The 27,296-nt window shown below is 43.6% G+C and overlaps 1 protein-coding gene across 4 annotated transcripts in view; it reads left to right on the top strand.

Annotated features, from left to right (window-relative positions):
- The window catches only part of RBMS3 (RNA binding motif single stranded interacting protein 3), a gene marked incomplete at its 3' end in the record, with an annotated part of 773,357 nt that continues 746,061 nt past the window's right edge, over window positions 1–27,296 (top strand). For all 4 annotated transcript variants that reach the window (XM_081164680.1, XM_081164679.1, XM_081164681.1 and 1 more), the window contains exon 1: window positions 1–932. In XM_081164680.1, coding sequence (XP_081020806.1) covers window positions 744–932 — 189 coding nt within the window. In that variant the 5' untranslated portion in view covers window positions 1–743. The remainder of the gene's footprint in view (window positions 933–27,296) is intronic.

Raw genomic sequence — 27,296 nt, 5'->3', positions numbered from 1 at the left:
TCCCCACTCGGGACTGAAACCAGCGGCTCCCTTTACGCGCGCCTGCTTGGGGTCCTTGTGGCGACAGGGCGGGGCGCGCGCGGTGCGTTTGCGCGCGCGAGAGGCGTTTTAACTTTTCCTCGACATTCTCCTCAGGATACCCCCGAGTTCCCCTTTCCCCAAGCCCCTCGGCGGCTTCTCTCCTTCCCTCACGCCGCCTCGAACTTCTCCATTCAGAGGCTCCCCTAACCGCCTCTCCAAAAAGAGAAAGAGAAACAGCGTCGGAGGAGGAAGGGAAACCCATGCAAAAGGCTTGCCCGGGCCTGGAAGCCCCGGCTGGCGGTAGTAGCACCACCACCAAGTCTCTAATCCTCGCCGAGGGAGGAGGACGGTGGGAGTTGGGTCTGGCAGGGAGGGGGCCGCGCGCGCTTCGCGGGCGTTTTCGCTGCTAAGGGGCGGCTGGAGGCCACCGTACCCGCCGCCGGCAAGACAGCGAGGCGCACACGTTGGCTGCAAAAGTCCGGAGGATCTCAAGTCTGTGTTTGTGCATGAGATCGCAGGCGCCGGATCGGTGCAGGAGAGGAACCATGTGAGTGTGCCCCTCGGCTTCCTATTCTCCAAGCCAAATAAATGCACGCGCATAACCCGGGAAGGGGAATCAAATCCTAAGAGAGAGAGAGATTGGAGAGGGAGAGAGACGCCGGGGTGGCGGAAAGTCTCTTTCTCCTTGGCTGCTTTTGTTTGCAAATCCGGCGGCTTGGAAGATGGAGATGGATGTTCGGGGAGTTTCTCCGTGCCCGGAGCCCATCCCCCACACCGCGCAGGGGTCTGGAGGCTGTCAGCAGCAGCAGCGGCAGCAGCAGGATGGGCAGGCAGGGGAAAGCGCCGGTGACAGCGCGCAGCAGCAGCAGCAGCCGGAGAAGAGGCATAGCGACGAGAAGGAAGACAAAAAGGTAGGTTCCCCCACCAACTCTGCGTCCTTCCCCCTTTGCCGAGGCGGAAATCGCCGAGCGCGCACAGGAGGGGTGGGGTGGGGGTGGGGAAAGCCGCCTTTAAGAAACTGGGAGGGTCGAGCGGGTGGGGGAGAGCAATCTGGATATAGGAAGTAAATGATCGTGGACGGGGGAGGAAGGGGAGTAAAAAAAAAAAAAAGGAGCCCTACGTCTCTCCGTGCAGAAATGGTGCCTTGGATTTTAAGCCTAAATGTATGCGTTGTATGCATTTTTAAAAAACTTATGTTTTAGAAGTGTTCTTGTCATCCCCCACCCGCTTTGATGCATTGCTTTTCTTTCCTTCCTTCCCCAAATCGAAAACAATGAGTTATTCGGCGCAGACAAGGGCGGTCCTAATGTGGTTTAAGGGCAAGGCAAGATTAAGAAGTCTGAAAGAGCCACTTGTTAAGGGTGGGACCCTTCTCTGTAAAGGATTGTGGTTCTTTTTCAACAGCGTTGTTCTGGGTCCAGTGTCGAGGGCGCGGTGAGGGGTGGGGCGCTTTACGAACTGCAACGACAACGGAGGAAAAACTGCTGGCTCAAAAGTTTGCTTTAACAGCATATCCCTTGCTGAAGTGTCTCCTCTGGCATATAGGGAACACGGGCCTAGAATATGCTGAATGGATATCAAAGGGAGAGGAGGAAAGCCTGCACGGTTTTGGGTTTTTTTGCTGCTACATCCTTGCTGTGTCATTGTAGATGGGCTGCTTCATCCTGTACCAAGAGCAAGAATCCTTTGGCAAACTGAAAGAAATGGGTCATCCTTGCCTTCCTTGGTGGTGCTGATAGATCTTCTGCTCTGCGAATTCTTTGAAGCAGGCTTCCAAAGAGAGGGGAGCATGTCCCTGCTAAAGATAATGCTAGTGAAACACATTGATCAGTCCTCCTGTCTGTAGGCATGCCTGCCTTGCCAATCATGTTTCCCAGCATGGGTTTCATAAATGGAAGGACTGGCGTGCTTGCAGCAGAGATGCTCACAATGGCCTAAGCTTGCCTACAACGGTGAATGTGGACTATTGATCGAGTGAAAACATTTGCATGCTGCAAAAGTTGACTAACGTGCCATTGGAGTTCGTGTGCTGCCTATCCGCTGTGGACGATTGCGGCGTTAGTAGTAGGTTGTTTCCTTCTTAAATATGAATGGCTGCGCTATCCTGGGAACTGGTGTGTTTTCATGGTGTAGTTTTCACATTCATGGGAGAGTTCTGATGCTTGTATTAAAAGATGTATAAGGAAAGAGCCACTCAACCAACCAATGGAGAAACAGATAACAGCCACAAAAACTTATACATGGGTCAAAGGAAAGGGAATCCAGTTACTTCAATAAAGTAGTGTTTATGAAGCAAGTGATCCTCTATTGCTTAATAAATTCCAGTTGCACCTGGAATTAGATCTTTTCTGATCTGTGTCAATTGAGTGCCTCCGCCTTGCTGTGCTATATAATTAAACATTATGTGCCAACTATATAGGACATTAATTTTTATTGTCAACGGAAAAGGATACTCATTCTACTGAATTCTCTCTCTCTCACACACACACTAGAGGCTGTTGGTTGACAACACTACATTTAATTCTCGTGCCTCTATTTGTATTGGTTACTTTCTAACATTGCTGCTGCTGCTATTATTATTACTATTATTAGGATCTCTTTCCTCCCCACGCTCAAAAAACCTGGAATGCCAATTTTGCATTCTTGCTTTTAAGCTTCCTAAGGTGTCTTGTGTTCTAGTAAGTGCTAGTAATTTTTTAACTGTTCAGGCCTACAAAACCATTCCAGCTTGTGCATATTCCTCAAATATTAGCTTGCACACATTAATTAAATATACAGCGAGAGCTACTACTGAAATGTATGGCGGCTGTGCCAAACAACGCCTTCAGCATTTCAAAAGCATGCCATCAGCAGAAATCGGTGATCAGTAGTTACTTCTAGATGTACTGTGCACTCTGCCTAATGTTTTACTAGCAGCCGGTAGCAGGAAGTCAAATAATGTGTGCCTGCAGGTTAAAAGACGACACTGATGATGCTTGGCGAGATTCATAGCTAATTAAAACATACGTAATTGAGCCTTCCACTGAGATGGGTTTTCTGTTGTGTTTGTGAGCAACTTCTTGACACAGTTAACAGTACAGCTTTCCCTCTGGTGTTGCCTTTCAAATAACATGATGACAGCATTCCTCTTGATGCCCGGTATCAAAGCTGAACTTACCTTATTTATTGCCTAAAGAACTCTGTTTCTGGGACTGGGGGTAGGGAGAAGGGAACTACTAATCAATTATGGGTTTACAGTGCTTTCACCAGTGCTAAACTGTTCCAGGTCTTTTTAAAGGATACCACTGATTGTCAGCAACTAAATCACTTCTGTTTTATTTATTTCAAAATATTAAACGGACCATTTTCCAAATTGATACATCATGCACATGTATGGGCACACACACACACACACACACACACACACACAGTCTCTCTTCAGTGTATTGAAATGCTGCATACACTTAGTGTGAAATCTGTGCGATGCTCACTTCAGTCGTGCTCAAAGCTATCTTGTGAAGTGAGTCAGTAAGGCTGCAATATTACAGATACTTTCCTAGAGTAAACCCCTGTGAAAACAGCGGGATTTACTTAGGAGTACATTTGTAGGAATGTGCTGCAATACTGCCTTTGCATAAGACGAGATTAACTTCTGCTTAAGCCAGGCTTTAAATCCAGGTCTAAGGAGCAAGGTAACATTCTGCAAAATCATGTTTTTGAATTCTTCTCCCCATGTAAAAGGCAAAGCAAAGCTTGAGTGCAGAAAACAGTATATTGGAGAGAGACAAAACTAAGTCTCCCTGGAGAGCTGGCTTTCTACAGGAAAGTATTCCATATTTTCCCTCTTTGCAGCGAGTGAATGTTGGTTTTCCAAGTAGGGTGGTTGTGGTGGTAGTTTCAAAGGTGGCAGCTGGGAGGCAGGACAGTATTTCTGCAGTTTCTGGCAAGGTTTCCAGACAGTCTATAGTAGTACAACCTGCAATGAATTGTTGATATTTAAGGAGGTATATTCAAAACATCTGTGAACCCTATTGATTTGTAGAATGATATCTCCGTTGGTAGAGCATCTTAATCTCAGTATCGTGAATTTGAGATCCACGTTGGGCCAAAAAAATCCTGCATTGCAGGGGGTTATAATAGATGACCCTTGTGGTCCCTTTCCAACTCAGCCATTCTGTGATTCTCAAGTCAAGGCTTGAAAGCTGAAAGAACATGCATTGGTTTTCGAACGATTTCGGGAGTCAAACGGACTTCCGGAACGGATTAAGTTTGAGAATCAAGATTCCACTGTACTTCTTTTCAGGCAGACCTCAAAAAGTGGCTCATCAATGATTAAAGTAGTCTTCAAACTATTAAACAGAAGAAAACAACACTTTTCATTACAAGGCATTTCATCAAAACTCTGTAGTTTTCAAAACCTTCCCCAGACATTAAAAAAATCTTCTGAATTGGATGTACTTTACAGGTTAGCATAAGCATTAGAAGCTTCACTCTTGCCTTGCAGATCATACAGAATAAAGTCTGACAGCGGGAAGAGAAAACGAGAGGGAGGGACTAGAAGGGGACCAGGCCTTGTACCCCAACAGAGATGATGGGCAGGGGAGAGGAGGAATTCTCGCTTATGGGAAACATCAAGTGAGCTGTTTAATGGGTAGGAAGAGAAAGGCGCTGAAGCAGAAACGTACAAACCCAAGTTTTGAGTGGGGAGAAGGTGGGGAGCTGTTTCAGAGGCAGCAGAATGGCCATGGAGGAAGCAGCAAAGAGTAATTCAGGGAGGTGGTTTCTTTGACAGTGCAGAAGACAGTAGCCAGCTTGCTAGGGATTAAACAGAGTTGTCAGAAAGAAAGTAGAGACAGTTAAAACAGAAAAGGGCTCACCCAATGAGGCAGTCATAGCAATAGCCTCCTGGCAGCAGCGCCAGCTGGGAGGGTGAGTTGGATGGGGGGGCTGCATGGCACACCAGCGGAGTCAATCTGGCGTTCCACCTTGTCTGCTACTGGAAGGTCCTCTGGTAGCAAGGCACCAGGGCTCTACTACCAGAGTTGCTAGTTTGACCCTCCCAGAGTCTTACAGGGGGTGTCTAAATAGTTGTCCATTGGTTAGAGCAGGCATCCCCAACCTTTGGCCCTCCAGATGTTTTGGATTACAATTCCCATCATCCCTGACCACTGGTCCTGTTAGCTAGGGATCATGGGAGTTGTAGGCCAAAACATCTGGAGGGCCACAGGTTGGGGATGCCTGGGTCAGAGGCTTCCAAGACTTCATACCAACATTGTTCTCTGATCTATCCATGCTTGTTCTTCCTATTCCTTCCTGTTACTGTGCAGTTACTGTATTGTGTTGAGATGAAACCCAACCAGAACTAGGCTAGGGCTGGTGTTCAGGTTGTACTGAAATATGTTCATGGAACTCAGCTGAAGCTTGTGTCAAATAGTGAGCTAAACAAAATTAAGAAAATTGCTAATCCATAATACTTGAGGAAGGGTATTTCCTATTTTGAATAGAGCATGCCTTCCTTGACCCGTAAGCTCTGGTTACTCTAGATCACCAAGACAATTTGCAGTGGACACGGTCATGTGTCTTCTTTTGGAAGCCTATTAAGACATGGGAAAGTTAGATCTCCAGTAGGAAATCATTACCTCTGTGTTTCAAGTTAATTCCTGTGAGAAGGACATCTTTTGTTTCTATATTCTTTATTTCCATGCACTGTCTTTCCGTTACCTTTTCAAAATTGCTTTTTTGCTCAGTCTAATGAAGTCGGTTCGTCAGCTTCTCCCAAATGCAGAGAAACGATGTTAACAAAAGAGGGTTCTTGCAGAATCCGTTTCTGAATTATTTTAAATTGAGCTCATGCTGCAGACTAGCAGAGAGAGCCTTTGGTTAGACTTCATAATGGCTTTGTCAAGTCTCATGCAATGTTGGGGGATTCTGCAAAGGGACTAATAAATACACTATTTTTTAAAATTACTTGGTCGCTGAAAAGAATTGCGGAAGCACACTGAGCCTGAACAGCTGTTTGAATTTTTTTCAGCCAAATGATCAATAAGTGGATGAAGCTTGAAAAGCCACTCACACCGATGATGATTCCTGGGGCAAGTGCAGAAAATGCTATTGTAATGGGGTGGGGGGGTGGGGAATCTCATTAAAATAGGTACTATTTTGAGCAGAGGCGATCACAGAGTGGAGTGAGGTGTGTCAGTGAGTGTTTGTATGCATGTGCAGAGAAGATTGATTATATAAACATTTGCACAGTTAGAAATAATGAACAAGAAAGAGGCCACATGGAGAATGCCCTAGAACACACATTTAATGTAACTACAGCTTTGTCTATTAACACGTGAGCTTTTATATTCATGCCCTGGAGCTAAGAGTGTATGGATTGGCTTATACCCGGTCTTGCATTTTTTCATTCTTAACTCTTGTTTTCTCTTGTTTATGCATCAGTCTGTAGATTAACTTTTAAATGACCCAGGAATGTGTATTATTTACCCCCAATGTACGTGTTACCCTAAAATGTGCATTTTGTCTGATGCATCTTATCCTAGAATATAGACTTTTGTATCCATTTTATCATAAAATAGGCATTTGAGTGTGCATATTAACTACTGGCAACCCAGCCATATGGGTGGGGTATAAATAATAAAAATTATTATTAAATTTTATTAACAAATGTACATTTTATCTGCTGTTTTTCTGCACGTTTTTAACTTGATAACTCTGTTGCAAAATTTGGTGGTGTGAAAACTAAAGGATAGCTGGACTTTGATTAGTGCCAATGAGGTCCTTAAAAATGTCGACCAAATAATTCATTGAGCATTCTGCACCTGAAGCAAGTCTGATATTTTCAGTATAATTCAGTAGGGGCTGGCAGATGTCCATTGTTTTAAAGGGCACATCTTACCACAATAGAAAACCACGTCTGTCTCCCCTGAATTCAGCTCCATTGAACCAATAGAACAAATGCCAGCTCTTCAACCTCTACTTGAGTGTCTGCATATACTTGCTTCTTAGAAACTTGGAGGTGTTGGGGTATCTCCTGCTGCAGCCCAACCCATTGTTGCCCTTTTCCCAGTCAGTCAGATACCCTACAAAAAAAGCAGGAATAAATCTCTGCTGCAATACACATTTTGCAAAATGTCTACTACATTTTGATGTGTCTGCCATGGATAATGTCCAAGGTGAATAACACAGTCCCCTCCATAACACGAAATGACATTTGCCATTTTTAATGTGTGGATTTACAAGAAAAAAAATTGCCTAGTTTTCATTCAGAGTGAAATTAACTAGACCAGAAGCTGCTCTTGATCTTCGCTAGTCCATTTCACTTCACATTTTGATTTTATCAGGCTACGGAGAATAACTGTGCCTTCATAGACGCTTGCCCTTGCAAACGTTTTCATCCCCCCTCCCCAGTTTTCTTCTTACTGTTGTCAAGGTGCTGATCAAGGCTAGAGCAATAGGAGCAGGAACAAGTAAGTTGCACTCCCAGGAATTTTGCCACGGGGAAAAAATGTATCTCTGTACAGGCATCCAAGTATTACCTTCTGAAAACCTTGCAGGTTCTGATTTCATATCTCTGCTTAGCCAGCTGTGTGATGCGCTAGTGATGGCTGGTGGGTTGGGGTATATTGCAGTACCAGCCACTGCCACTGAGTGGCAACCAAGAGGAAGGGGTTCCACAACCTCAGTCCCAAGTGTTGCATGGCAGTGGACTAACTTGGGAAGGAATTGGCTTGTAGAAGGATTACCTGTCGCCACTGGTGCCCCCACTGTCTGACGTGTATTGGGGACATCCTGGGAAGAGGGCCTTCTTATTTGTGGCATCGTGTCTTTGGAAAACTCTCCCCAGAGAAGCTCACCTGGTGCCTTCACCTTTTCAACAAGCTCTTTCTGTTTTCCTCTTGAACTCCCACAACTTGATTGTTTAGGCCAGGGGTCAGCAAACTTTTTCAGCAGGGGGCCGGTCCACTGTCCCTCAGACCTTGTGGGGGGGGGGCAGGACTATATTTTGAAGGGGGGGGAATGAACGAATTCCTATGCCCCACAAATAACCCAGAGATGCATTTTCAATAAAAGGACAGATTCTGCTCATGTAAAAACACGCTGATTCCCGGACCATCTGCGGGCCATATTTAGAAGGCAATTGAGCCTTAGTTTGCCTACCCATGGTTTAGGCCTCAATTGTACCTTCTGTTTTTACAATGCTTTTGTTGTTGTTGCTTTATGATTTTATTAGATTTTTTAAAAAATTCATTATTGTTAGTGTTCTTGCTACCTGTTATTGAAGGGTGGGATCGTGATTTGTGAAATAAATTCAACCATCTGCAGTCCTGTGCACAGTGGGACTTAACTTCTGTTCAAAGTTGCCTAGTTGCATTTGTGGCATGCCTGCCTGTTACTGCTAAACTATACATGGTGATTTTATATATAGCGACTAATGCCACAGGTAGTTTGCTGCTGAATAACAACACACACCAGAGATATGTGGACAGAGTTTTCATGCCAGAGAGCCTTTGACTAATTACATTCCAGTCCAAACAACATGCTTCAGTTCCTTCTTGAACATTCCCTAATACATATGAGCATATTCCTAATATAATTTCTGATAAAAGTAGTGCAGTTCGTCTTCCAAAGTAAAGAACTAGAATGCAGGAGCTGTCCACCAGCTTGGAACAGATGGACACCAATTAGTGTTTAATGCTTTTGAAAATGTTGCTCTGTAGTTCTGAAGAGATTTCAGGTCTTTTGTGCTTGCATTGAACAACTTAGGATCTATTCCACACCTGAGGTTTAAATCAGCAATGTTTTAAATGGGCTATTCGTTGGAATTTATATTCATTTTTCCTTCTAAATTTCCTCCTGTATATACAGCATTCATTTGTGACGCTAAATTAATGAAAATGTCTTAAATGTGCTTCGTAGATTGCAGTCCTGTGCACATTTATCTGAGAATACCACTGAAGTCAGGAGGATTTACTTCTGAGTAGACATTATTATTATTATTATTATTATTATTATTATTATTATTATTTATTGAATTTATATACCACCCTATACCTGGGTGGGGTGTGTGTCTCAGGGTGGTTCACAGAATAAAATCAAGATATAGAACCACAAAATACATAATAAAAATAAAAATAACAACCCAATAGTCCAGAGCATAAGATTGTGCTGTTAGTGTATCACATATGAGAATGTACTTAGGCTGCAATTCTCAGCATATTTACACGGGAGCAAGTCTCTTTGTATTCAGTGGGACCTAATTCTGAGTAATGTTTGGGATGGTGTTGCTAGGTTCCAGATTGCTTCTGTGTTGCTGGGATATTTATCATCCCATGGAAATGCAATAGCCAGTAATCAGTGTAAAGGGTAAAGGGACCCCTGACTGTCGCGGATGACTCTGGGGTTGTGGTGTTCATCTTGCTTTACTGGGATGAGGGAGCTGGCATTTGTCCGCAGATAGCTTCCGGGTCATGTGGCCAACATGACTAAGCCGCTTCTGACGAAACTAGAGCAGCGCCCGGAAACACCATTTACCTTCCCGCCAGAGTGGTACCTATTTATCTATTTGCACTTTGACGTGCTTTCGAACTGCTAGGTTGGCAGGAGCTGGGGCAGAGCAATGGGAGCTCACCCTGTCGCGGGGATTTGAACCGCCGACCTTCTGATGGGCAAGTCCTGTGGTTTAGACCACAGCGCCACCCGCGTCCCTTCAGTAACTGGTGTAGGTACTCGCAAAAGAAAATAAAAAATTATACAGCTCAGATCTCCCTATACTCTGGCTGCAGGAGCACTGCTTCTATGATATTTTTGTGTGTGTCTTTAATACTTGTCTGGCATGCAGCATCCTCTGCTTAGAATTTTTTATAATTGTGGGATTCTCAAACTTCTGCAGAGTGTATCTGGCCAGATAATAAATAAACTGCCCCCCCCCAACTTGAAACCAAGACAAAGGCATGATGCCAAGCCGGTCCCTGGCTGGGAGAGAGAAGTATGTTTATTGAACTTCTCCCAAAGAGTGAGTTGCTCAATAGGGTGTCATCATTCAATACAAAGGAAGTGAAGATACATAGTTGATAAGGATATTGAGGGAAATCCGGTCCATTGTCTGCTGCTACTCACTCAAGAGATACACAAAAGCTTCTTAATATGTGTGTGCGTGCAAGGGGGAAGCTCATGCTTCTCTGCATGTAATCCTTGCAATTGTTTTCTCATGCAGAAAACCTCCAAACCTGCCTGTGAAAATATAGCAAAGCCATTTTCCTGCTGAGCATTTGTCTGTTCTGGGTTCATCTGGGGTCTTCTTCTTCTTTGGCAATCACTCACAGGCGAGTAAGAATGTCTTCCATAAACACGGTTTTAACAATGAGTCCGTAAGTGACTGTGGAGGCCAATTCTGGATCCACACATCCTTCCACAGTGGGGACATTGGTTTCCGGGTAGGAGTTGATCATGGTAAGGGTTTGCCAAGCGTGCCTTCCTCTTAGCACGTTTCTCCTTTTCATCCTGAGTTCAAGCGCCTTCAAAACCCATGACAACTTTGGTAAAGGCTGTTCTCCAATTGGAGCGCTCGCAGGCAAGTGTTTCCCAATTATTGGTGTTTATACTACATTTTTAAAGATTTGCCTTGAGACAGTCTTGAAACCTCTTTTGTTGACCGCTAGCATTACGCTTTCCATTTTAAAGTTAGGAATAGAGTAGCTGCTTTGGAAGATGACAATCAGGCATCCGCACAACGTGACCAGTCCAACAAAGTTGATGTTGAAGAATCATCGCTTCCACACTGGTGATCTTTGCTTCTTTCAGTACTCTGGTATTTGTTCGCCTGTCTTCCCAAGTGATGTGTAAAATTTTTCAGAGACACCGTTGATGGAATCTTTCGAGGAGTTGGAGATGGCGTTTATAAGTGGTCCATGTTTCACAAGCATACAGTAAGGTTGGTAGTACAGTAGCTTTGTAAACAAGCATTTTGGTTTCCTGGATCATTATTATGGGGAAGGGTCATAGTGTGTTTCCTAGATACTTCCAGGTTCAATCCCTACCCCAGCATCCCCAGTTGGAGAAATCCTGTAGCAAGGGAAGGGGAAGACCTGTGCCTGAAGCCCTGGAAAGCTGCTGCCAGTCAGAATGCGCAGTACTAGGTTACATGGGCAACTAGTCTGACCTGGAATAAGGCAGATTCCCATGTTTCTAATTTTCAGTGGCCAAATGAGTCTATAACTTATATCAAGGCACAGGAATATAAGGTCCAGAGGGAGTGATGACTAGAGTTATTAGTGAGCATTTGGAGTACTGCCTTGCTTAGGAGCGAAACCTTGTGCCCCACTGTAGCTCATTACTTTCATGTCTACCTCTGCAATCTTTATCTAGTGCACACACACACAAAAAAGGGTACAATTTTCATCCACATAGAGGTTGATCCTCTATTCAGCGCTGCCAGTAGCAAGACTCTTTGTGTGGCCCAAGATCAGAGTGAGTGGAAATAAAACCCATTAACGCCTTCAGGATGCACAGCTGAGCAAGGGCAAGGAAGCTGCAGTCCAGGGTTGTCGCTAACTGTCCACTTGTTACCGACTGCAGCGTGTTGCCTTCCATGGGAATTCAAGAACAAAAGTCTGCTTAGGGAACGGGAGTTGACAAATCATGGCTAAATGCTGCTACTAATGTGTAAGGAATATACAACGGTAGATCTAACTGCACGAAATAGAATATATGGCCATATTTCCTTACTTCAGCTAGAGAATCTCAGGGGCAAACGGAAATATTTAACGTGGTGAACCTGATACCACGTGGTAAGGAAAGTGAGTGCTATGCATTAGTAGTATGGGGCCTATACAGTGGTACCTCAGGTTAAGTACTTAATTTGTTCCGGAGGTCCGTTCTTAACCTGAAACTCCTCTTAACCTGAAGCACCACTTTAGCTAATGGGGCCCCCGCTGCCGCCGCGCCACCGGAACACGATTTCTGTTCTCATCCTGAAGCAAATTTCTTAACCTGAAGCACTATTTCTGGGTTAGCAGAGTCTGTAACCTGAAGCATATGTAACCTGAGGTGCCACTGTATACGTAGGATAGGTTCCCTTCCTCTAACAGAAGCATCTTCTTCTGATGAAAGCATTCCTTTCTACGATGGAAGGAGAACACCTATAAGAGGAAGACTTTTCCCATCTGGTCAAGGATGGGGAACCTGTGGTCCTCAGGATATTGTTAGGCTCCAGCTCCCATCAGACCCAGCCAGCAAAACCAGTGCTCAGGGATTATGGGAGTTCAGTATGAATGCATGAATGATGGGAGTTGTGTTTGATTTACAGCAGGAGAGCACTGGGTTCTTCTTCATCCCTACTTTACAATCAGCCCATAGCCTTGTGCTTTCACAAAATCTCATATTATGTTTAGATTGAGAATGAAAGGTTTGGATTCCTGGGTCGTTTGGCAGTTTTACACCTTTGTCCCTTGTGACGCAAGACACATTCTCTCACACACACAAGCATATATATAATCTCTCTATTTATCTTTTATTCGTGCTGCTTTGTGTACAAATGGTGATGAATGGTAACCAGAGCAAAACCAAAATATTAAGTCAATTGTTGTTGTGTGTATATCTGTCTGAAGCCATTAAGCAAACTTGTTAGTTTAACAGCAAACATCTTTCCTTGATTTTATTGTTTTACCTTTTTGATAAACTGCTTTGAGGTAGAATCAAATGGTTTATAAAATTTATGAAATAAATAAAATAGATAAATTGGATATATTTTATAATAAATAAATTTAAATAGATAGATACCTCTGGGTTCAGGAAGGGCTGATGTAGGGGTCAGTGGTCACCTCTGCTTTCATGGAAGAAGGCAGCACATCATAATTGTCTGTCTGTCTGTCCGTCTGTCTCTATGTGTGTGTGTGTGTGTGTGTGTGTGTGTGTGTGTGCGCGCACACACACACACACACACACACAATCCTTTTTCTTTTCATATATGCACACATGTATGCACAATAAAAAATACAAACTACAGTAAAAAGGAGATGTAACTTTTGGAACTTTTGTTCGTTCATGAACTGAAATTTGTAGACCATCCAGCTTAAAGCTCTCTAGATGTTTTGGGCTACAACTCCCATCATCTCTGACTATTGACCATGCTGATTGGGGCTGATGGGATGTGTAGTCCAAAACATCTGATTGGAACTGTGGCGTTTGTACAGAGCCCCCGGTCGTTTCACGGGCTATTGACCTGTACACCACTGCTTTATTCTTCCGCTGCCCCCAACCAGGTTTCTTCTGGTGAAATACTGAGTCTCGGGTTGTAAAGTCAACAACAAAGATTAAAGTTTACTGAAGAACAAACAAGTTTTAAATATGTTCAGAACGGTTTCTCAAATGCTCGCCCTTAACTAGATATGGCACTATCTCACACTGTCACACTCTTCTCTCTCAGTTCTATCCCTGTCTCTCACTGTACTGAAACAACCACTGTGTTCAATTTTTACTGCCTCTTGTCTGACTCTCACTCCTCTATCTCTCCATGGTTAAACCCCTGGGCTGAGCCTCAAAACCAGGTAGGCTCCGCCTCTGAGCTTCTCATTGGTCAATCTACATTAACCATTTCCACCCCCCTGTACAAACAAGGAATGGGCAAATGCCACAGGCACTACTTTGTGGGAAGACTTCCGAATTGTGGCCCTGGCCATGCTAACACGTTGCCTCCTCTAGAGAAACCCACAGTGAAAAACAGCCTGGTGAAGGCTTTTTTGAAAGCCTAAGCTACTTCTCTTGAGATGGGCTTCTAGAGATTTGTAGGTTTTTTCTTTAGACAGGCTTTGGCACTTTATAGCTTCTGCTGGTAATTTAGGCTTGCAGATTTGGAGTGGGTTGTTTGATGCAAGCCGCCTTGAGCTATTTAAATGGAAGAGACAGGTTATAAATTTAATGAACTAAACAACAACGACAACACAACCCCTATTGGCAGTAATTGCTCCAGGGTCATCGTTAACCACCCACATTTCTGTAACCGGAGTAGTCAAGCTCTGTGATAAGGACTAAATAAGGTCCACCCTACCATGTGTGTGTTGAGATGGTCTTTTTCCGTCAAAGTGCTTTTGCGCCGACCAGCTCTGGGCTAGTTTTCTTTGCACACCTCTTTGTAACATAAGAAGTTGCCTCCAGACAACCTGCTTATTTGAGCATTCATCCTCATTTGCCTGCACAAAGCTTGTGCAAAGTTAAGACTGCGCCCGCTCTGTATTGAGCATTCGTCCTGATTTGTTTTGCAGGGACGTTATATGACAATGGACATTCATCCTGGTTAGCTTTCCCAGTGTATATACATTTTCCTATTTATCATTTGTCCACCCTTCACTTCTTAGTGTATAACCACAGGAAATCCTTAAAATAAAATAAAATGTTGCGCTAGGGTGATAGAGTGCCTTCATCCACTTTGATTGCACGAGCCTGAATTTCCACTGTGCGTTGGGATCCCTCCCCCAAAATATTGACACTCAGCCTATTTGTTCTCTTGGCTTAGCTTGTCTGTTCTGACGGGTTGCATTCTTCCGGCGTCTCAGGCAGACCTGTTTTCTGCTACCTTTCCTTTTCATTGGCCGTGATGTGGAGTGAACCCGGGACCTTCTGCATGCCAGCCATGTGCTCTGATATGCAGCCACAGCCCCACTGTTAAGTTGTGGGTGAACATATCAGACGGCGCAGCGATTCTTCAAACAGCTCTTGTTTATTCACAGGCCAGAACAGAACTGAACTGAAGGGTTCAGCCAGCCTGCTTATATAGAGCTCCAGTACAATGTAATTGTAACAACTTTCTGTAACTATCCAATCACTGAACGTCACTTTCGATCCCTTATTTGCATATGGACCTGAACTATCTACAGTATCCCCCTGCTGGCCCAGGGTGAGAACTTCAGTACATAACACCCACCTTTTCGTTAAAGCTGGGAGTGATGGCGAATCCAGGTGCTCGATGCAGAATGGAGGTGGTGGGAGCAGTGTTAGGGAACAATTCCCCAAGAGTCATTTTTCGCACTCTTAGCTGCTTGTCTTCCATTTTTAGCATTTTGATCTTATTTAAGTGTACAATAATGAGGTGTATTTCGGCATTCTCTTTCTCTGTATTGCATCAAAGCTTTTTCTAAATTATTTTTTAAATCGCATCTTTGGACGTACTTGTTGGATGGAAGCGGAGTTGCAGCAAAATGTCTCCAACCAGTTACAGGAGTCGTCATTAGCACACACAGCATATTGGCCTAACAAAAGGAATAAGGTGTTTGAAGTGCCTTGGAGAATAAGGAGCCATGTTCTGAAGTTGAAACTGTCACTAGAAATAGCGCATTTTTGAGTGATATGTCTTAAAAAGCTTTTCCATTAGAATAAGCTCTTTCATGTTCCGAGCACTTTCTCCTTTTGCATAGGAGGGTCACATAAAATGTCAGATGTCGATATTGATGTACTGCACCGAGTTTAACATGTTTAAAATTAATGTGCATTCAACGCTGTGCCCTAATGTCATGTGCGGGAATGTCTGTGGTATATCAAACAGGCTGTGGGAAATGAAAACCCCTCTTTTATCGGCATTTGGTAAGGAATCTGAACAGGAGGCCGGATTCCTTTGACCACAACAATATTACAGTTTAAATACACACATACATAAATTTCAGTCAAATGTTTTCATTCATTCTGGGCTTAAGGAATCCTTTTCTCCAGCACCTCTTTTGGATGAGTGTCTACCTATTTTTTAGAAATTGTTGCAACATATCCATTTCTGCATTTCAGAGTATGTTTACCTGGGAATAAGCAGGGGGACTTACTTCTGAGCAAACCCATACACAGGATCTTGCTGTTAATGCACACCCATGCTGTCTATAATTTCAGTACGGCTACATAGGTGGCAACCCAGGCTTTGCAAAAAGCAAAAACTCCCAAGCACAGGTGAAGCTCCGCTCTAATTTGTATACAGGGATTTCTCCTAAATTTGAATTTATGGGGTGCATTCAGAGCTCATCTTATATTCAATAATCAGTCTGCCATAATATATAGCGGGACTATCTAACTTAGTATTTCAGCCTGAAAACCTTGGCAACAGCATCGTTATTTTTATGCAAATTGAGAAATTCGGGAGATTATAAAGTGAGTAATTTCTATTCCGTAGGCACTGACAGTGCAATGTTTTTCTTTGACACTCCATCTGAACATGCAGCGCTGAATTAGTCAAAAGGCAGTGATGGCTTTTCTGGATGAAACTAGACTTTCACAGAGCCGGCTGAAGACGTTTTGCTGCCTGAACACAGGGCAAAATGGTTCTTCCTCCCCTTTCTGTGTACAGAAGCAGACTGGACTGTCACTTTCATCTTTACTTGTTCACCTAGCGTCCTCCACCGCCCCTGAGGCTGCCCATGGCAACAGAGAGGGGTGCCTGGGGGCTGCTGCTGCCCCTCAACATCTGCTGTCCGGGGTAGTTGTGTTTGTCTGCCTAATGGTGGAGTTGGCTAGACAATTCTGGCCAAATTGGTTCTATCCACTGCATATTGTTCACTTTGGCTGTTGAAAAACCAGCGAGAGCCGTTGAAAACCAAGCCTTCCCATATCTGCATATTTCCACCCCCTTCATCTGCATAAATTGTGGGTTTTTGTTTTTGCGCCATGCTGGAGTATGAGAAAACATGGCACCTATAAAATCTACATAGACAATGTTGTAGGGTTTGTGTGACCTTGCAGCCCTCAAAAGAACCCTCTTCACACAGCACGCTCCAGTTGGTTGTCCAAGATCTCAGAAGTCAGGAAGCACCTATTGCTTTTTTCCTTCATGCTTCCATGTTTGCTGAGAAAGCAGTTCAGGAGACCCTCCATATGCCTCTTACAAGAAGCCCACTAAGTTGGTTCCCATTTCCTTTTCCAATCCCTACACTCTACTGAGTGGGCTCTTGCTCGCAACTCTGCCTTTCTTTTCGAGTGGGTTTCAGTCTTTGCTCCTGGCTGAGGAAATGTTTCGGGCGCTGCTGCCTGTAGCACCAGACTCCTTTCCCCCCCTTTCCTGCCAAACTACCAGAAAAGCATGATGGCCACCAAGGCTGGTCCAAGACACTTTGTTGTCTGAGACAGAGCTGCAAATGGCGCTCCCGTGTTCTGCAAGTCAAGGCGCATGAGACCCAAGGCTGATCAAACGGTATTGCCGCCTGAGGCATAAAATTCTGCAAGCATGTTACCCTCACCCTCCCTGGCAGGGAAAGTAAACAATTGATTGCCTTTCCATGACTCCTCATATCAGCCACTCAAGGCAGTTGCCTCACTTTGCTTAATGGTAGAGCCGGTCTGCCACCCACGGTTTCCACAGCTAGTCAGCTGTTCCCTCTAGCGGCTCACCTGTTGGCTCCCCATCTCCTTTGTCCCCTTCCCCACATCCCTGTATCCCATGGCGTTGGTACAGTGGGTTTATCACTTAGTTGCATTGCCCTCCTACCAACCCTGGCCACTTTACAGGAATTCTATCAGGAAGCCTGTGTTTACTCAGACAGGAAATATTTCCTGTGGTTCTGTTTCCTGTTCTTTATTTTATGAGCATTTTCATTTCTTTTATATATCTATGATACAGCACAGTGCGATGTCCCAAAATGAACAAAAAGTGACAGGTGCATAAAATGTGCAGCTGAGCAACTAAAAATGAACAAAGTGCTGCCAGTGTGTGTGTGTGTGTGTGTGTGTGTGTGTGTTATAAAGAGCTTGACACATGGTACATTTTTCTCTATAGCTTGTGTCCCTTTAATACAATGTCTTTACCAAGGAGAATTGTTTATATATTTAATTGCTTAATATATACTGTATACTGTTTCATATTTCAACAGAAATCCATAAGCAACTTACAAATGCAATGTTTACATTACACTTTTGCTTTGACAAGTGTTTCCAGCTGGAGGAAAAGGTCTTAGGTGCTGTAGGTGCGCATTCTGCATTCCTTGTAAAAAACTGTCTTTTTATTTTTATTTTGCACTCGTATCAAAACTATTTTTAGCTGTTTTTCTGATATATTTGTAAACTTCCTTGAGGCGCATGTGGAAGCCGAATCGTAATTTAGACGCTAATAACATTATACCCGCAAAAAAAGAGAAGCAGTAGAAGAAATGCAATGCAAATTTCACATTCAAAATCAAAGAATGCTACTGCTAATAATAATAATAATAATATCCTCACATTTTAAGTAGCTGTTATTAAATGCCTCTGAACAGTGTTCCTCAGCAGAACACTCAGAACCACAAAACAAACACCACCAAAACACATCACATGCAACACAAACGCAGTACAGTGGTACCTCAGGATAAGGACTTAATTCGTTCCGGAGGTCCGTACTTAACCTGAAACTGTTCTTAACCTGAAGCACCACTTTAGCTAATGGGGCCTCCTGCCGCCGCGCCGCTAGAGCACGATTTCTGTTCTCACCCTGAATCAAAGTTCTTAACCTGAAGCACTATTTTTGGGTTAGCAGAGACCTGAAGCGTCTGTAACCTGAGGTACCACTGTATGTCATGAAAATCTCACAAACATTGCAATCCCCTGCCATATAATAATACAGTCACCAAAATACACATACATATTCACACTACACTAAGCAGTAAGAGTGGAACTTATACGATACATTATCTGACATTGTCATTATCTGACAATATTTTAAGTTTAACACAAGCCATAACATGACAGCATCGTTGTGCTACGCAGTGTATGATTGGCTAGTAGGAGTAGATAGGTAGCCGTGTTGGTCTGCCATAGTCAAAATAAAAAAATTCCTTCCAGTAGCACCTTAAAGACCAACTAAGTTAGTTCTTGGTATGAGCTTTCGTGTGCATGCACACTTCTTCAGATAAGAAGTGTGCATGCACACGAAAGCTCATACCAAGAACTAACTTAGTTGGTCTTTAAGGTGCTACTGGAAGGAATTTTTTTATTTTGGCTAGTAGGAGTTTGCAACAATATACAGTGCAATGACGTGATGTCTGGGGTAAAGTAGACCAGGGACAGCCAACATAGTGCCCTCCAGATGTAGCTGGACTACAAATCCTATCATCCCTGAGCATTGCACATGCAGGCTGGGGCTGATAGGTTTTGGAGTCCAAGAACATAACAATGATTGCTGTACATTGGCAGTCAGGGAGCCAGACATTGCAAGGGAGTTAAGAAGCTAATGGGTTGTAGCTGTGCTGTGTCTCTCATGACATCTCATTCCCCCCTAAGGCTTGGAGAATGGTGCATTCAGTGTGAACAATTGTTTTGGAGGCAATAGTAAAGCTGTGTGCAAAAGCAGTGTCAGTTTTGTCACCAGAAAAGGCCTCCACTCCCTACAAAACTAGCAAGCGTTCCTCTCTAATATGACCTCCTCCCGTAAATCGTGTCCTCCCTTAAAGAGGGCACGTTTTGCGGTGAGACCTGGAAACCGAACCCCTGTGTTGTGGGTGGGTAAGATTGGTCAGCCACAACACCCGATTGGTAGGTCCCTCGATGCTGGGTTCAATCTGGCCAATGGGGCGCAGTCCAAACGGATTGAGGGACCTTTATATACCCATGCATGTGACCCAGAGCTTCTTCTTTCGGCATGTGCATTCGGAACAGCAACAGCATGTCCACTGTGCAGCCGAGAGAGAGCGATTTACCTTTGACGGATCGTCCTGGTGATATCTTTCCGTTTTCCCTACTTTCCCAAATCCAATTTATTTCCTTTGCCCTCCTTTGTTAATTTTGCTCCTTCCCCTTCCTTCCCCTTTCCTCCCCTTTAGAGGGGCTTTTGCCCCACTGGGCCTTCGGCCCCTGAGCGCTTTTGCTTTGAGTCAAGCGTGAATTTCTTTAGGGGGGAGGTTTCTGGGTCTGAACACGCAACAGCCTAACCAGCTCAGCCTTCAGTGGCTGAGATACCAGGCCCATTGAATCACAGGCAGCGCTGCCTGTGATTAGGGGCTGTCACAATAAATTTAGCCCTCATCTGTTAGAGCAAAAACCAGGTTAAAGGTCATTTAATGCTTTTATTTGCTCTAATTGAAAATTATAGTCAATAAGAATAATTTAGAAACCCTGTCTGACTCAGTGACTCTATTTAAAATGGTGGTTGCTTCCGCCAACCAAGGAACGGTAATTGCAATAAGCTTTATGCCATGTGATCATAATAGGGATCAAGACATTAATGAGGTGCACCGTTCTCCATTTGCAGTTGCCAGTAAAACCGGGTGGGTGGGTGCGTTGAAAAGTCAGTTGCTGCAAGCACAACTGATTACGGCTTTGACTAGCTCCTTCCTTTCATTGTTTTACCGCAGGAGATGAGAGTCCCTGGCTAGTTTACTTTAGCAAAGCATCGCTAATAATTGCATCCCACTTCTCTGTTAAAATAATAGCTAAAGCAACTTGCAATGAAGTAAACCCCCCGAATAAATTATATAGGGTTGCAGACCGAATGAAGTTAATGGACACGACAGAGGGGTTATCCACACTTCCTCTCGTCCTGTTGCATTCCCCTGTTTATTACTCTATCGGAGCAAATGACAATTTGTGTTTTCTTGAACTTGACATTTGCTTCAATTTAGCTCTAAAGAGTGGGTTTTCCCTGCGAAACTAACAGGGCAAGTGGAAAGCTGCACAGCTCCGTGTTTTCTAGGCAGGGGACAAGTGGAAACATGGGTGAGCCCTAACATAGGTTCATTCATTTCAGTGGGGCTTCTTTGAGTAGCACTTGCATTGGTTACAACCCAAAGTTAAAACACACACACACACGATTCAAATTACATATTCATTCAAACAACCTCATAAACAACAATAATTAAAACCAGCAAACGCGTTTCAGGAAAATGCCTTCTAAACTTCATAAAGGAAAATCACGTTGGAGAAAGACAGGGCTCCACAGCGCCATCTGTTATAACGCATGTAAAGCAGTTTTTCTTTACCGATGTAGCTGAGTTCCTTGTGTGGAGTGGGATGCTCTTACCTTCTGATGGGGACAAGAGGGAACATGGTGAATCCCCTGGTGTTCCATAGCTGAGAAAGCCTTAGCCCAGGCACACCAACCTGCGGCCTTCCAGATGTTTTGGCCTACAACTCCCATGATCCCTAGCTAACAGGACCAGTGGTCAGGGATGATGGGAATTGTAGTCCAAAACATCTGGAGGGCTGAAGGTTGGGGATGCCTGCCGTAGCCTCTTGTACTCACCTGCTTAACATCCTGTATGAATGGGATATATAGTGGGGCCTCCAATCTTAAACTATGGGCAGGTTTGTATGGGGGCAGGTGGTTTGGAACCTAAACCATTGAAAGCTTTCAAGGTTAATACTAGTGCTTCTAATTGAACCTGAAAACAAGCAGGCAAGCAGATGAATGCAGGTGATGTATGCTGGAACTCTTTGCTTTAATTAAAGCTATGCAGTTTCACTTGAGAACATAAGAAGAACAGCATCCTGTTTTCCAATGTAGTCAACTAGGGACACAGGCAGCACTGTGGTCTAAACCCCTGAGCCTCTTGGGCTTGCCGATCAGAAGGTCAGTGGTTTGAATCCCCATGACGGGGTGAGCTCCCATTGATCTGTCCCAGCTCCTGCCAACCTAGCAGTTTGAAAGCACATCAAAGTGCAAGTAGACAAATAGACCATTTTGCGGCGGGAAGGTAAACGGTGCTTCCATGCGCTCTAGTTTCCGTCATGGTGTTCTATTGCTCCAGAAGCAGTTTAGACATTGGCCACATGGCCCAGAAAGCTGTCTGTGGACAAACGCCAGCTCCCTCGGCCTGAAAGCAAGATGAGTGCTGCAACCCCATAGTCACCTTTGACTGGACTTAACCATCCAGGGGTCCTTTACCTTTACCTTTACCAACCAGATGCACCCAGGAAACTCCCACAAGTGGGAAATGAGGGCACTGCTGTTCCCTAGCAATGAGCATTCAGAGGCATGTTGTCTCTGATTCTGGAGATAGCATTAGAGCAGGCCATCAGCAACCTTGTAGCCCTACACATTTTTGGGACTACAACTCCCAGCAGCCCCGGTGAGTTGTAGTCCCAAACAACTTTATGTTCTTGGGGAGTTGCTCCAACCTCGTTTTGGTTGCCCTTTTTCTGAACATTTTCCAGTTCTACGATCCCCTTTCTGAGGTGAGGCAACCGGAACAGTTTTCCTAAATTCCCAATACTTAACTCATGTCATAAGTTAAGAGAGCCAGTGCGGTGTAGTGGTTAAGAGCGGTAGACTCGTAATCTGGGGAACCGGGTTCGCGTCCCCGCTCCTCCATATGCAGCTGCTGGGTGACCTTGGGCCAGTCACACTTCTCTGAAGTCTCTCAGCCCCACTCACCTCACAGAGTGTTTGTTGTGGGGGAGGAAGGGAAAGGAGAATGTTAGCCACTTTGAGACTCCTTCGGGTAGTGATAAAGCGGGATATCAAATCCAAACTCCTCTTCTTCAAACTCTTCATAATCTTTAGGAATGGTTATATTCCATTTTTAGCCCATCATTCTGGTCTAGGAAATGCCCAAAAAGAACATTTGCCCTCACATAATTATTAATTTTTTAAAATAAGTCCTTGTCGTGCTTAGTTGCAGATGCAGCAATATATCATATATCCTACACCCCATGCTGGGTTCTCCCAGTTATTGGATCGAGAGCTATTGTAGATAATTGCCCAGTGCCCCCCCCCCGCCTTGCTGTCTGTCCTTGTGGAGGTTTAGATTCTGTCTGAGGATTAAATAGAATCGAAACTCTTGCAGTCTTAATGACAGGTATTTCTAAGTGCTGGAGCATATGCACATATGATTCTCTGTTGGAAACATATTAATTAGCAGATGTAGCCATTTTTTAATTAGAAGTTATATTGTTAGAAATATTGCAGATTATTCTTTCCCTGCCAAAACACCACTATGCATCAGTTTCAAGGCCCAAGGCAAAAATACAGAACAGTAATTCAAGAAAGATTTAATAACAAAGTGAGGAAGGGCGAGAAATATTATTGCATCGGATTTTATATTTGGGAAGGAAGGAGGGGGGAGAGCTATGACTTTGGTGAGAGATTTATAGCACAATCCTGTACATGTCTACTCTTAAGTAAGGAAGGGGGATTTTTAATTCAGTTCTTAATTAAAAGCAAACCCACCTTATTTGCACTTTCAAAATCAATAGAACTGAAACAGCCTTTGAAATTCCCACTTCTCCAAATTTTGCAAGCAGCTCTCCAGCCAATAATGTGTATAGAAGTGTCAATAAAATGCATATATTACTGAAAAGAACCATACACAATGCACTGTATTGGAGAACTGGCATTGCAATAATGTGTATATTAGGCAAAATTGCATATTAACCCATGTGAATTAGGAATTGGAACCAAAATGCTTAACATTTTTCATGGGGATTTAAAAAAAAACTGATGTGGAAATGTATTTATTTTATTTCGGTCAATGACCGGTAGAGAAGATAAGAAGAAAACACAGCACATAAAACACAGGAAAATACGTTAAGTATACCATTAAATGTAAAGCTAAAAACAATGTAAAAGATTGCTCTAAGATTAGATGGGTTAGATTAGATTAGAAGATTAGATAGATCAGCATCAGAGTCATGGCTTGGGACCATGGTACCTGAAGGATTGCCTCTCGTTGCATGTCCTTGTGGGTGCCCTGAGATCATCAGTGGAAGCCTTACCGAAGTGCCTCCGTAAGGTTTGATATTGCATACCTTGTACTTACCAAAAAAACACCAGGGCCTTATCAGCAGTGGCCCCTTGTTTATGGCATATCCTGCCCAGAGAGGCTTGCCTGTTGTCTGCTTCAATGTCTTTCTGGCGCTAGACTTTTTTATCCTCAGCGACTTTTAAAATCTGATACTTTTAATCCTGTATTGTGCTGTGATTTAATACGGCTCTCTTACTTTCCCTAGAGTTTAATATTTTGTATTATTTGCTGCTTGGTGTGACTTTCTTTTTTCTTTTTTTAATTGATACAGCAAGAAAAGAAGAAAGAGAAAACACAAATACCAAATTTCTTTCAAGTTTTCCCTCTCTGTTTTAGAGCAATTGTCTTAGCGCTGCTGAACAGAGCATACAGTTCCAATATCTTTAGTGGGCCTGAGTAGCATTCCTAACCTGGCACTAATTTCTGTTCACACTAGATCATCAAGTGCCATTCAGTACATTTTCAGTGCATTTGAGTGGTATTAATAGCAATGTAATGGCACAGTGCCAGTCTCCCCTAGCTTAAATTTGGTCTCTGTTGGACTCAATTCTTCCCCTTTAATAGCAGAGCAGCCTCAGGACTGGTCTAAAATATGTTGGCTTCTGTCTTCATCATTTAAAAGTCCTTGAATCTGCGTTTGATAAATTCCGTTAGCAGTGATGGCAGCTGCATTACCGGATTAGGTTTGGTTGCTTTATTTATTTATTAGCAGTCTTTTTTATACTGCCCAACAACTGACATTGACTGATGTTACGTTAAGAATAAAATGGGAAAGCTGTAAAGATTAGAACGAGCAAAAATTTGGACTATTATAGAACAAACACATTGTAAATTAAAACAAAACAAAAAAGATTCTGTGTGAAATAACTCTCTTTCCTGTGTTTGAATGTTTTGGTGTTGATGTCTACGACTTTGCTACAATTTCAACATCTCACTATGAGATTGCCCAAATTATATGTTTTATATTTTATAACCCCCCCCCCCCTTGTGCAGGGTATGTTGCAGGCCTCGTAAGATTAGGCTGTGGGTCAGAAGCAGCCCAGGGGGTCCAGATCACAGACTTCTGAACCACATATAAGAAAAAAAGGCGTGTTTCTTGGAGACAACACATACTGACTGGAGAATGTACACATTGCCTAGAGAATGCACAAAATGTACACACACACCCAAAGCCTGTTGGAGATTATGTAGAATTTACAAAACACAGCCAAGACTTGCACATTCCCCAAGACCTGTGGGGGATTATGCATAATGACCATTACAAAATTCCACCTAAATGTGAACATTCTCCAAGGCCTGCTGAAGATAATGCATGTCGCCTGTGAAATGTGCACAGTTCTCTCTTCATTGATGAATTGTGTGCACATTCTCTGTGGGGTCTGGCTCATTGTTACGCATATTAACTACTCAGTTTAGCTCATTCCCCTTAACAGATACACACCTGTCAAGTCAGGTGCTAAGATATATGTGTTCCCTGAGTATTTAGAACACCCTCCTAAACTTCTAAAAGGGGCTCCTGATTTGTTGGGAGTTCAGGGCAGTATTTCTGCAGTTCATTTAGTTCAGCAGGAGAAGGAGGAGGTGGTGAGTGTGTGCTGCCTTTCCACAGTTCAAACCATGCTCAATGCGGCTTAGAACGTGAAAAAAAATGCATAACAAAAGTAGTCATAAACAATAACTAAAACATTTTTAAAATACACAACCAAACTGAACAATTTCCACATAAATTGCAAGAAGATCTAAAATAAAGTTGCAAAATAGCAACAGCAACCCTCTTCCTCAGCCTTTTTGTAGCTGGAGTCAATCCTCCCAGGCAAGGTGAAAAAAACCTGAAAAGCAGGCAGCAGATCTTCCAAGATTCACAGCCAATGGATGGAACAGACTTATGAATAAGTGCATGTGAAGCTATATCATGGACTGGAAATATACCGATCGTCCCAATCCTAACGGGGAGTAAGGAGCTGGGATAAAGGCTTCATGGAAAACATGGGCTTTGAGGAAGGATTTGCAGGAAACGAGAGGTACATTTCCTGGGTGACACTTCTAGGCGTAATGAGCAGCAAGGAAGAAAGAGATGACTTTCATAAACCTCATAGGCTTAGTTTGCAACAGGGCCAGCCCTACCATTGGGCAAAGTGAAACAGCTGCTTGCTAGGTTGTAAGGTTGAGGGAACAGCGATAGCCCCTCCAGCCTTTTGCCTGAGCCACCAGGCCATTTACCTCTGCCTGATCTGTCCCTGTCCCTCTTAGCTGACGTTACCATCCGCTGCAAGTTGAGTTGGCTTCTGCACATGTAATAGGCTTGTCTGGAAGCAAACTGTCTTGGGCCAAATGGTCTTAGTTCTTGATTCGGTTTCAAATTGTTCCGGGCTGCTTTTATGCGCCACACAGCACCAGCATCAGACGTCTGCGTTCAGCTCTATTTATTTGTCTTTGTCTATTGATTGCCTGTCATTGTTTCCTGTATTCCATTTGTTTTTCCTTGAGTTTAAAAGACCAGAACATTGAGTGGTTGATAAATAGATTTGAAAAGTTGCCTTCGTTCCATGGCGGCTCCTCTTAGGAATCTCCCGTTATCCTCTGGTGAAATGTTACCAGGTACTTTGTTACATTAATGGTCCTCAGTGATACGTTACAGGTATTGTTTTGTCTCAAACACAAGCAACGCTCTTAGAGGCAATTGTTCGCCCTTGTCTCAGAAGCACATCCATTGCCACAGAAGTGGATACTTGACTAGAGAGCAGTTCTCATGATCAATAGATCATGTCAGCTTCCCTTCTCAGGAGCAAACCTTCCTGATTTTTAATTGTACACGCACACACACACACGTAGTAGCGAGTTCCATCAAATGTTTTGTAATGTGAGAAGGGGTGTATATATCAAGCTTCTCATAGAAATTCAGAAGGGGTGTGTGTGTGTGTGTGTGTGTGTGTGTGTGTGTTTGTTTGTATCACTTATTCATCCCTGGCTAATCCCTTCCTGATTTTTATCTCCTGGAAAGCGATTTATGTATCCAGCAGAGAAAATCATGCACAAGCTACCTAAATCTGATGTGCAATTGACCATGTGCATCTAGGACTTTGCTAAGAGTAAGAACCTTTCGTGAAGGGGGGGGGGGATGTATCGCTGAATCACTGCTTTTGCTGTAAAGCCAGTTGAGTTTGAATGAATAGCAGGCTAACTGGTGCAATTTCCCCCCTGAAGATTATCTAATCTTTCCTGGAGATTATCTTCAAACAGGTGTTTTACTACTTTCGGTCAAAGCCTTTTGTCAGTGTTTGATTGGCAGAATGGCTGTTGAGATTCAGTGGCAATAAGGTTATACATGCTCGAGGAGGGATGTTCACATAGAGAGGTGGCATCGTTTAAACTGACTATGGTTGCTGGTGGTGTAATAGTTCACAACTCAGTCAAGTGCAAAAATGGCCATTCAACGTTAGGGGCGATTAGTTATATGCTTGTACGTTCTCTCGGAAGGGTGGCATCATTGAGCCAGTGCCAAGGCCCTCAATATAGCAAGAATCCCAGTGCCAGATTCCCAAAATTCCTGGCTTTGCACTGTAAGAAGTGCTGGGCTGATGCCCACTGGTGCCACATAGTTATATACGTAAAGTTAAA

The sequence above is a fragment of the Podarcis bocagei genome (genome assembly GCF_964188305.1).
Source record: "Podarcis bocagei genome assembly, chromosome: 12".
Lineage (NCBI taxonomy): Eukaryota > Metazoa > Chordata > Lepidosauria > Squamata > Lacertidae > Podarcis > Podarcis bocagei.
The sequence above is the reverse complement of the archived record's forward strand: the minus strand, read 5'-3'. Positions and strand labels throughout refer to the sequence as shown.